Genomic DNA, 12,837 nt, shown 5'->3' with positions numbered 1-12,837 from the left:
TATTTTGATCACAATTAAAAATTATTTTTGGAATAAAGAAACAGTAGGATCATGTTTCAAACAGCAAAGAGGTCATTCAACTTTTCAGGAACCCTCCTAACGGTTGGGTAGTAAATCCTTCCCCCTCCTAAGGCCCTCTAAGGGCCTGTCCGACCACATCTGACAAGAAAATATACAGAGTACCAGTTTAGTCGGACCCCTGCGGTTCTATTGTTGTATATAATCACGTCTGACCCTACTAAGTTGTAGTGATGAAGGTGCTGCCGAATGGTTTCTCCATTCTCACTGAATTGTATTCCCAGTTCCTCACACGTCTGGCCCCTGTTCGCCTCAATTGTTGCCTGAAGATCTTCATTTTGGACATGTGTTTGTCTTCCGACACGTGTATCGTATACGAGTTTTTCGTCGCTGTCCTTAAACTTTTTAAACCACCGCCACACTGTCCGCGTAGTCACGACATCCTCACCAAAGGCCTGGCATATCTTCCGCCCCGCTGCAGAGGTGTTTGATCCCAGTTTGAACTCGTACACCATACACACCCTTATGACTCTCTGTGAAGATTCCTTGTTCACTTTGTCCTTATGCAAGTTATGTGTAAGTGAACTGCCACAACCAGGAAGTATGTTTGATATACCCAGAACAACAACTGGCCTTTGTCTTATCTCCATTCTCATTCAACTCACGGTGTGAGGGCCAATTAAACACAGATTTCCACAAAAGCGACAGAACTTTCTTGGTTGCCTTTATAATATGGTAAACGCTTATTTTTGCATATTATCTTGCTCAAAGGAGGAGGAATTCATACCCGAAATCCCCCTTGCGTGCGCGACTTGGTACTACTACTATTCATTGCTACAGTCTGTACGTCATAAACAAAATTTGAAGTTTCAGGAACGTTTTAGGTATTTGATAATGAAGCGACTCTCCGTTTCGAATATTGATGATATGGTTTACACTTTTGGGTACAAAAGTTTTCAGGTAGTGGCTAACGGGTCATAATTTTGCCTCGCCAAAATTTTCTTGTCCACAAGGTCACGGATTCAAATTATATATATATATATATATATATATATATATATATATATATATATATATATATATATATATATATATATATATATATCAAAGACTATAACTATGTTTGTAACTATGTTTGTGATTTACCTGTTGAACCAACCGACCGATGTACATAGATTAGATTCGGGCCTGGGATGGTTTCTATAATTTCACTTTGACGGTGCAACTTAGGGGGTGAGGTGTATATATATATATATGATAGAAAATGGCCGATATCAGTGTCAAATCCATAGTTTTCTGGGTCGTTGAGATGAACAGTGACACTTTCGATTGCGTTTACATCCAAATGCAGCCCATATTAGTAATATTTAATTTTTACTTATGTAGATTACTTATTATTTTTTTGATTTTTCATTATACAGGGTGGTCCAATAGTAGGTATACAGTACCGTACTGATCTGGCCATTGCATGTTTTATAATTTCTTATTGTTATCCATCAGGTGGACTTAGTTTCTTTATTATTTGTTCTTGATGCGTTTTTACGTACTCGGATCTTAAGCTCAGAAGAGCCGAAGCAAATAAACCCATAAACTAGAATGTCATACTTGATCAATGCAGGGGTGTATACCTACTTTTGGGCCATCCTGTATTTTCTTTGTTTCTGTCGATTTGAGTTATACTAAAAATTGACTTACCAACGGAACATATTATTAATTTTTATTACTTTAACCCAAGGAACAAGGTAATTGAAGCTAGTATTTGCTAAAGATAACATTTAATTTTATGAAAATAAGGTGGGAAATAAATTTCCAACAACGCTTGCAAGCTGATAATAATTACAAATTAAGGGTCTTCACTACAGCGAAATTAAACTACCGCTAATTTTAGAGTCTTTCTGTGATATCTTCAAAACAAATAAAAATATTGGAAAAGCAGAAACGTAGTGAACTAGACAATACGATTTTGCATGTGATACCTTTGCCACAATTTACCTATCTGCTTTTGCTATGCTGCTATTTACAGAACCCGCAAAAAATGCTAAATCTATCTACAGTTGTAAATCGAAAGCAGATAGATGAGTTGTGATAATGGTATCACATGCAAAATCGTATTGTCTAGTTCACTACGTTTCTGCTTTTCCAATATTTTTTATTTGTTTTGAAGATATTACAGAAAAACACTAAAATTAGCGGTAGTTTAATTTTGCAGTAGTGAAGATCCTTAAGGACCCGCGTATACCTGTAGAACATAAGCGAGTTTATTAGTTTTACAAACGAAGAAGGGAAAATAGCTGAGCAGTTGCTTTGCTGGATATATTAATACTGTATAACATTACATTAAAACAAAAATCTTCCCATTTCGCATTCACCAAATAATTTAACTACGATAGGTTCGATATTTAACATTCAGCCATTTTTCACTGAATATTTTGTTATAGTGAGATTTTTGACCATCTGGATTTTAGCGACGATATTTAGGGCTCGGGATTTTGTCCTCATATCACTTGCTCGTTTTAAAAAGTATGTACATATATATATTAAGACACTGAACTGGGTAACACTGTATTATCTAAACTATTACTAAATCTAAGCAGGATTATAGCAAGTGCCAGTTAGAAATGTAAAATAACAAAAAAAGAGTTATTCTTACCAGGATCTGCAAAAATAATCGGATATCGACTGATCGGAGACTGTCTTCCGTCGAATAAGTGTTCATAGTTTGCTTGTGGCAAGTAACCAGGTCTTTGTGATGCTGTGTGTTGAAGAATCTGTAAAATAAATAAATAAATAATAAAATCTATATAAGGCAAATGATTAGTAACAGTTAGCCTTTTGCTTTTTTTCAAAACAATTAAGAAAATGTCACAATAAACTTTGGTGAATAAATCCTTGGAATAAAGAAGAATTATGAAGTGGTTTTTAGTACAGGAGTCAGGGAGGAAACTAGATGTTTATTCAAGTACAGGAGTCAGAGAGGAAACTAAAATTTTATTCTAGTATAAGGGTGAGAGAGGAAACCAAATGTTTATTCTAGTACAGGAGTCAGAGAGGAAACTGAATGTATATTGAACATTTTTCATAATTTGTTTAAGGTGAAACGACTATTGATAAGAACCTCAGAAAGATACGCTTTGAATTAAAAAAAAAAAAAAAAAAAATCATCACAGGCATCAGCATCGAGGCATTTCTCTTCTGTTAGCATCTATAAAAATCCTCTCAAATATTCTATTAGCAAGATTGACAACACACGCAGAGGAAATTATTAGTGATTATCAGTGGTAATTTAGGCAAAATCAATCAACTATCGTCCAAATACTTACCATTCAACTAACACTCGTAAAGAAATAGGAATACAATACGAAGGTAAATCAATAATATATTGATTTTAGAAAGGCTTATGACTCCATTAGGTGGGAAATATTCTACAACGTTCTTACAGGATTTGGAATAATGGAAAAGCTAGTTAGATTACTTAAGATATGTTTAATTGAATTCTTAAGTAAAGTCCGAGTAGGAAAATTCTTGTCCACGATCTTTTACGTCGAGATTGGCCTAAAACAAAGAGATGTGTTGCTTGCCGTTATTATTCAGCTTTATTCCGGAGTACACTATAAGGAAAATCAAAGATAGCAACCAGGGAATAGAGATGAATTCAGGGGAGCCCGAAGAAAATTTTCTAGAGGGGAGCCATCTCCATGTTTGTATATTGCGCCTGGTGTTTCTGGTATTTAATATACGTGGTTTGCTATATTACTCATCCATTTTCGTGAGCCAGAGAGGGGCCCGGGGCCCACCCTGCTCTCTCATTCGGACGCCCATGGATGAATTGTATTCCAAATGGCGTATGCTGATGGTGTAAATTTAACCCTTTTCTTGGCAAGGAGACTTGTGTTGCTCGAAAAAAATACTGGATGCGGCTTCCGTACCATTATAAAATAATAGATAATTGCACATTTTAGTTACATGTTTTATTTAGGCAAGGCTGTGATGTAATGTATTCCATAGGATACGTTGCCAAAATAGGTAGTCAAAGAACGAAAAATGTTCAAAAGTTTATGTATCCCAAAGGATACATTGTCAAGAAAAGGGTTAATAGGGGATGATAGGAGAACAATAGACAAAAATGCAAAGATCATGTTAAACGTTTGCAGGGACATGGGTTTAGAGAAAACTAAAGTCCAGAAGATATAAGGCCATTGGCTTCCCGCGCTTGGACATGCTCGTCACTGGGGGTGTGGTAAGAGGGTAGCCAATCACTACTCACCATTCACCGTGCTCAGCGAGCCACGAGTAACCAAGCTGGCAACTCCGCATAAACGTCACTACAACTTTTCGCGGGAAACCAACGACGTTATACCATCCGTACTTTAACTACAAGGAAGTTCGTCGGGATCGTAATACTGCAATTTATAGATGTGCCAATATATTAAATAATATTTTCGACAAATATATAGTTTTAAATTTCTAGTTTGAATATTAACAGACCAAAATCATATCGACTGAAAGCTGGGAGTTCATGTTATTAATAAGTTCAAAATATTTTGTTGTCGCGAATTCTGTCGAGGAATTTGAATCTGAAAATACGTATATAAAACGATAATCATGTCTGTTGTTCTGTATGGTTGCGAAACATGGTCGCTTCTACTCTGAGGGATGAACATAGACTGAAAGAATTTGAAAACAACATCCTAAGACAAATATTCGGATCCAAGAGGAACGGGAATGGGGAATGGCGGAAGCTTCATAACGAGGAACTACATAATTTACATCGTTCACAAAACATTGTTAGGGTCATCAAATCTAGGAGACTTAGATAGGCAGGTCATGTGACCAGAATGGAAGAAATTAGGAACGCTTTCAAAGTCTTAACTGGAAGACCAATCGGAAACGACCATTAGGAAGACTTAGGGGCAGATGGGAGGACAATATTAAGATGGATCTCGCAGAGATAGGAATACAAAGTAGAAACTGAACCTCCGGGTTTTTATATGTCACAAAGTTAGTTAGTATGGTAAAAGATAGCTAGAAAGTTTAATAATAATAATAATAATAATAATAATAATAATAATAATAATAATAATAATAATAATAATAATAATAATAATAATAATAATAATAATAATATGCTGTCAGCATTCAAAGAACAAATGCATTTTCCTCACTTAATGCTCTACTGAAACAAGAAGTAGCAGAAATGTATAACTTTCAATCTCAATGTTGATCTTATAAAGCAAAACAGTAGCGGGTTGCAACAAGTGGTTTTTAAATAAATGAACTTACTGTCCTAAGAATTGGTTTAATTTGGGCTCTATTGCCAGTATTGAAACCGGAAGTAGTAGAATGCACTTTTACTTCCGGCTTCAATGAAAATCGGTTGTCATTAGTAATGGTACTTAGAGAGAATAATAAATATACCACCAACCACAATTTTAATGGTGAGTAAAATTTAGATTTTATACATTATTCAGGAACTGATCTAAATGGCTGAATGAATTTTGATGTTAGTTTAGCGTCCTTTTCAGTAGTGAGGCCATATGAGACGTGGACATATTGATTAACGCGGGATTCGAATCACAGGAGCTTCCGACGGGAATTGAATTTGGAAGTCACGCGCCGAAGGCGCGTACGTTATCCACATAATCACGAAGGAGCCCAAATCGTTGATTGGGTTTTAAATTATAATATCTTAAAAGCAGGGAATGTACTTCGGTGTTTTAATAGCATAACATTAGAATAACTCATATATGCCTATATACGAGGCTAATCACCTTTTGGTTATGTAGTGGCAGTAAAACCCATGAATAGAAAATGTCGACTGTTCAACATATGGGAATTTCCTGGCCTTAAAGTACGTAATGCTTTTCTTTGGAGGTATCTTAAAGATAGCATTCGACTACCTACCAACTAAAATTCTGTATCTCTAAATGAAGTCAATGGCGGTTTTATGATTGCTGTTATCACCATCGACGGCGATATGCTAGAACGGAAGTGGGTCGAACAAGCTACTGCATAAATATATGTCCTTGTGACCAGAGGTGGATATCAGAGACACCCGTAGAATTTTCCAAGGGTAGCGGCAGAAGACTAGCTCCGTAGGGAGGGCAAAAACTGACACACGAGCCCAGACACGAAATGAAATGAAATCTTTTGAGTTTTACGTCCCATGATTATGCTGGTTAGGCTAAAAGAGACGGTGATGATGAGCAATGAATGAAATGGTGGAATGAAGAAAGCGGGGGAATCCCGAGGAAACCCACGCACACGGTGCTTGTCCACCACAAAGTTCACTTGCCGGGGGCTGGGATCGAACCCGGGACCCCAAGCACCAGAGGTGAACGCTCTACCACTGAGCCACCGCGACCTCTAAACCCAGACACGAATACACACACAATTTGATGCACATCTGAATACAGCAAATAAACTGTTGTAGATTTTCCATAGAATTGAATTATAAGTCTCCTATAATACTTACTACAGCAGTATTTATTGTATTTAGTACTATAGTATGTGCGTAAGCAAAGTAGTATTTCTTGACATGTATTTCCAAGAACTGAACACCCGTAGAAATCCAGAGGGTGCACTGCGGCCACAATGGTGGACATACAGTAGAACATGTATAACAGCGCCAGCTCTCTTACTTCCTGGATATTGGTTATTTATAGAAGTTTAACCTCTTGCGTAGCAGTGACCTCCATGTGGATGTCATGAAAGTGTATCCCTTATTAAGGTTATATTAATCCTGGAGGTGATGAAATTTGTTAGTGGGTGCAAGGCTAGACTTAGTTCTACTATTTCTCCTTAGATGACAGCACCTTACTGACAAAAAATTAAAAAAAAAATGTGTTGTCTCAGTAGTTGGCAGGCCTAAGGAAGCATTCAATTACAACAGACATGTGTTTGTTTTGACGATAAACAATTTAATTAGAAACTTCGAGATCGTATTTCCAGATTGCAAAAAGAAAAAAAGAAATAAACTTTGTCTTTGATCTCCGGTTAGTGTTGCCAACCTGAAGCAGCATAAAATCCCTTCAGAACATTAAAATTTCCCTTTTCAGGTCAAATGTTTCACAACGCAAATAATTGTTTTTTATCAATAACGTGAATGCTCTCTTCATACACGTACAATAACTATGCCCTATATAACGGTTTAGACAGTCTTTTAACAACAAATGAAACCGGTATTACAGCACGTACATAAGAAAATGATACTTGGAACGCAAGTGGTTAATGCTTCAAAAATGACAACTTCAGTTGCCTATAACGCATGAGTTGATGGCAGAAGTTCGCACGAGAGGCTGTCTCACTGCGAAAACGTGTGATGCTGGTAAATAGGCGCGCAACCGGAAATTCTCATTTGGACGGAATCCGATAACACAAGAGACTGGTATCAAAGTTTCAAAATGCTGTTTTTGTACAGCCGAATAGGGATGCGCACGAGACGAGTCGAGACAGGATTTTCCTGACAAAATTCGAGTCGAGACACGGCTCTTCCAATAGAAAAATATACATTTTTCGAGTCGAGACATCACTTTTACAGCATATTTTCGAGACGAGACAGCCACAAATCTTGTCTCGTGCGCATCCCTACAGCCGAACTATATTCTCACGAACAATCATAAAATTACATTGTTTTTATCAGGAAAGAAGTAGTACAAATCTTTTGTTAAACCAAACCAGACTAAATCATTTGGCGTAACAACCCATTTAAGGGCCTCAGCAGCTCCAACGCCATCTGTCAGCTATCGGTTGAACTACGTCTAGTTTAGCGACGAGCACGTGGGCACTAACCGGCATATCGGGAGCTTTCGAGACCTTCACGTGTCTCCTCAGTTTGCCTCACGACACTGGGTGGACTCCGAAAATTAGGGAGCACTGGCCGAGAATCGAATCTTGGACCACGTGGACGTGTGTTCAACTAGGCCACGGTGTTGCCCCCTAAGTGTATAGTCAACTATTTATTCGCTAGAAAAGTATACTTTTGTTAAGAAAGTGTGCAAATGTATTTCGAGTAACGTTCTTTTTTCGGTGGGGGGGGGGAGAAGGGAACTCTGTAGACTCCCATGTGTTCGCCCCTGGACGTGAACATGATGTCACGTTTCGCAAAAAAATATGTGTTTCTACAAGAAGAACATTTTCTCGAATCTTGATACGAAAATTCTGTTTGGCCTCGCCTTCTACATATCCCTATTGAAGCTGCCTATCTTGGAAGGCTGTTGTGCCAGCCGACATGGCTTGGTGGAAGAGCTCACTTCAGTTCCGTAAGGCTCCTGGTTCGATCTCAGTTTTTGCCATTGAGCTTTATGGTGAACAATATCGTGTGCATGGGTTTTCTCAGGGTTCTCCCGTTTCCTTGCAATGTCTTCGTTTCGCCATCATTATTGATCTCATTGTCACCGTCTCTTTTAACCTCGGTGCATAATCGTGCGACGTTAAAGTAAAAAAAAAACTGTTCTAAAAGTAACATATCGTCTCGAAATACGTATCTTTTTCTATTCGAACAGTTTTCTCGTCTCGTCTCGTACCCTTCATGGGCAGTCGTTCTTTCAGAAAAAGTGTTCCGGGGGGGGCACACTTAGTATTCCGGGGGGCACTGCTGGTACTATTCTATTTATCATTATATTATAGACGTATTATTTTGATCTCCGGGTAGGCAGTGTCCCCCCAAAAAAAACATGTCTGAAAGAAACACTGTTCATGGGGTGTAACGGGGGCTCCCTGGTGAATACTCAAATGCCAACTTCCTTGTAGTGCATCGTGGATACTGCATTCATTGTAATGCAGGCTAACGAGGCTCTGGTGACTGGTGACACCAGGATAAACATGTTATAATTACAGAGGGTGAGGATGATGTTTCTTGGGTACGTTTTGTTTATGGTAGTCTGAGTTAGTGCAATTGTGTTGATCATGACAAAAGGCCCCGATAATGACGCCCCCATTAAGAGCTAGTAATAATAATAACGTCTCTTACTCTTCACGATAATTCTGTATCATTTCGTGAGCGACTCAGATTACAACTCATTAAAACCTAATGAATCATTTAGGATAACTCTGCATTTAATTACAAAATATGTATATATATATATATATATATATATATATATATATATATATATATATATATATATATATATATATATATATATATATATATTAGCTGAGCCAGGAAAGAGATGTTTTCCTCTCTCGAGATGACAGTGATGACAGTGATGATAATGTTGGTGTTTGAATTGATAGCCTAGAAACTTAAATAAAAAAAAGTAATGAAATCTTACAGTTTAACGTCCCACTTCCATGCCGTAAGTGTCGGTGGACCACCGATGGGCTACTAGCTACCTCTCGCCAGAAATAGCCGGCCGTCCAGCGACTATCCGCTTTGGCCCCACTTCCGTTTTGAGAATTATACCATCAGCGGTAGAGATGGGACGAAACGCTAATAAACCACAAAATTACTCTCCCAAAGTATGTTAAATCGCCTATATGCCTGATTTGTTTATATTAAGGTGAGTCTAGAAAACATCAAAAGAAGAAGTACCATTGGGTGGACGGTAACCACCAACCTTATGATTCATAGGCACGTGATCTTAAGACTTCACCACAGAGACGATGAAGAACCCTTTGCTTGTAGAGGAATAAATCGTTGTTGTTTTTTTTTTTTAATTTGGCCAATCAGAGTGCTCCTTTAACCATGTATATTCGACGATAACCAGTTGGGGTCAGATAAAATGCGTTCGCTATGTAATTTTATAATAAAATGACGCGCGTCTATTTAATTTATTTCATAGTTCTCCCATATTCACTTTCTAATGATCGGCGATAGTTGCCATCTAAACTCATACAATTATACGCACTCATCTCAAGTTTTTTACTTCATAATGTAGAGGCAGGGGTTATTCTTGATTCTCAGAAATTACTTTAGGAATATTTCGTCAGAAAAAAATAATTATAATAATAACAGCATGCACGTGAGTGGCGATAGTTCGTGTTGGTCCCTTCGCTTTTCTCCGCGGCGAATCGAAGGAGCGCGGACTAAAATGAAGTCCTTGCTACTACGCGGTGGTAACTTCAACACTCCGACTCTAGATATCTCTTTCAACTCGACAAAACCCTGCCGCCAGTGGCACACTAGCGGCAATCCTTCGACGCGTCGTTGTATCAACGATCGACATTTACCGGCAAGTGGGCCACTAGGTGTTGGCAACGTTTACAGCACGGGAACGTTTATTTCCTTTAGGCTAATAAGGAAATAAAACGTGATTAAGGAAAATGAGTGATGATGGAAGAATCGGTGGAGCGAGACTGTGGGAGGAAACGGGAGAATCCAGAGAAAACCTATGGGTACGAGGTTGTCTACCACAAGTTTACTTGGCCGGGAATAGAGTCAGGAACCCGACGCACCAGAGCTAAACAATCTACCCCCTGAGACACCGTGCTCCCTCCAGCAACTTAGATGAAATACGAAGGAGATACACAAGATCATACCTCAATAGATTGGACGTAATGTTGCGCCTGTCTCGTCTCAATTCTAATCTCGAAAACGAGACGGGAAGTACTTTTTTTTAAAATTCAAGACAATACGAGACACATGACAATTCAAGGCAAAAACCAAGATGAGACGAAACACTTTACGAATCCCGTGGACAACACTAGTTCACACAAGTCTTAGAACTCAAGCACTATTTTAGTGTTAGAACGTTCATAGTACAAAACTATAAAATAGCTAAAATGATTGTACAAACATAATGGACATATACCAACATTTAAAGATACGGAAGTAACGTCTCTCGGAGCCTAGTCGCTAAAACTCTCGTCTTTGGCGCGAGTGATCCTGGATTCTAATCCCGATGGGGACATTCCGTCAAAAAAGTGTAAAAGCTTTTTCAGGTCATCCGGAATGTGTTTTCCTGGCTTTTCCTCATTCAGACCAAGCGAATGACGGGACGGTACCTAACATATATGCTCCAGGCTCTTACCTTTCTTCCCCTTCCTCGGATAGTGTAATGGTCGTGGGAGTGTAATTATCCTTCGTTATGTGATGGGCTAACATGACCATGAATGCCGAAAGTCCAGAAATCTAATTCCTAATCCTAATCCTAGTGACGGTCTAACATGGCCATAGATGCCGAAAACCCAGAAATCTAATTCCTAATCTTAATCCTAGTGACGGTCTAACATGGCCATAGATGCCGAAAGCCCAGAAATCTAACTTCCAATCCTAATCCTAGTGACAGTCTAACATGGTCATAGATGCCGAAAGCCCAGAAGTCTAATTTCTAATCCTAATCCTAGTGACGGTCTAACATGACCATAGATGCCGAAAGCCCAGAAATCTAATTCCTAATCCTAATCTTAGTGACGGTCTAACATGGCCATAGATACCGAAAGCCCAGAAATCTAACTTCTAATCTTAATCCTAGTGACGGTCTAACATGGTCATAGATACCGAAAGCCCAGAAATCTAACTTCTAATCTTAATCCTAGTGACGATCTAACATGGTCATAGATACCGAAAGCCCAGAAATCTAACTTCTAATCTTAATCCTAGTAACGGTCTAACATGGCCATAAATGCCGAAAGCCCAGAAATCTAATTCCTAATCCTAATCTTAGTGACGGTCTAACATGGCCATAGATGCCGAAAGCCCAGAAATCTAACTTCTAATCTTAATCCTAGTGACGGTCTAACATGACCATAGATGCCGAAAGCCCAGAAATCTAACTTCTAATCCTAAAGATACCAAAATGATTACACAATACGCTCTAGTAATAAATAAGATTTAAATGTTGTTATATCACTCTCTTCGTGGTCCTCTCGTTACGCTGAAGAATTCTGATAACTTTTGGATGAAATTAAGAAAAAATAAGGGGAGACAATTTTGTATAAATTTACAAAATAAAATGAGAAAAATCGCGAAGAAATAGGAAAACATGGTTTGATTGCCTTTAACGTACTTCTTATGGAAATGTGTTCCATTTACCTGTACAAAAGATACGAGTAGCCACAACCTGACGGGCCCCATGGCTGTGAGTCCCCTGTAGCACCAACTCCAAAGGACTTGTTTCAGCTTTGATCTCAAGTTATATATATAGGCCTCACATTAAGTACAGAAATCAAGAAAAACTCTTCTTTTACGACGATGCATAAAGTCCGAGAACAAAAGCCCTAAATTCTCGAGTTATCAGCGAATTTCCTAATTTTTCAGATCACGTTTAACAGTTTAGACACAAAGGCAAGCTAATAAACTTCTTTCATTCATCATTTACCTTCCACGAATTGTGAAATTTAAAGTTTTTTCCTTTAAATCACACAAACGGATTGTTATTGTATTTCTCAGGTATTTAAAAGTGGCACCAAATGGACTCGCAACGAAACAATGATATGATGCAAAGGGAGATTTAAAGAAATTATTGACGTAAAATTTTCAGATTTATTTATTTGTTTAACGAAAGAACTATATCCTGATTTCCCCCTCCAGTTGCTAAAGCAGCAACTTTTAGCGAGTACTGGAATTCATAACCAAAAAATCCTTGCCTAGTAAAAAAATATTATTAGCAATAATTGTAAATTTACGATGTTATTAATGTTATATTATAAAAGTACTATTTGCACACACATCTTTTGTAACATTAGATTTGCATAATCTAAAAATGTCAGTAACATAGAGTTCATTCTGTCAACTGAGTTTCATTACTCAATTGTAGTATTATATAACAGTGCATTCCATCTCTCTTTCACAAATAGCACCAAAAAATGTTTAAATCCTTTTAAATTACGGCTTCTTTTTTAAGGTAAATTATAGACTTTCAGCCAAGCGGCTACAGC

General features: G+C 37.9%; 1 protein-coding gene across 3 annotated transcripts in view; it reads right to left on the bottom strand.

Moving 5' to 3' along the window:
• Positions 1-12,074, bottom strand: part of LOC145683740 (uncharacterized) — a 138,252-nt gene extending 126,178 nt beyond the window's left edge. For all 3 annotated transcript variants that reach the window (XM_081755268.1, XM_081755270.1, XM_081755269.1), the window contains exons 1-2: positions 11,993-12,074; positions 2,669-2,786 (exon numbers count right to left, since the gene is read on the bottom strand). In XM_081755268.1, the coding sequence (XP_081611394.1) occupies positions 2,669-2,786; positions 11,993-12,034 (160 nt within the window). In that variant the 5' untranslated portion in view covers positions 12,035-12,074. The remainder of the gene's footprint in view (positions 1-2,668; positions 2,787-11,992) is intronic.
• Positions 12,075-12,837: the final 763 nt, after the last annotated feature.

This window comes from Thermobia domestica, chromosome 4, assembly GCF_964235325.1.
Source record: "Thermobia domestica chromosome 4, izTheDome1.hap1.1, whole genome shotgun sequence".
Classification (NCBI taxonomy): domain Eukaryota; kingdom Metazoa; phylum Arthropoda; class Insecta; order Zygentoma; family Lepismatidae; genus Thermobia; species Thermobia domestica.
This window is presented reverse-complemented; position numbering and strand designations above follow the sequence as displayed.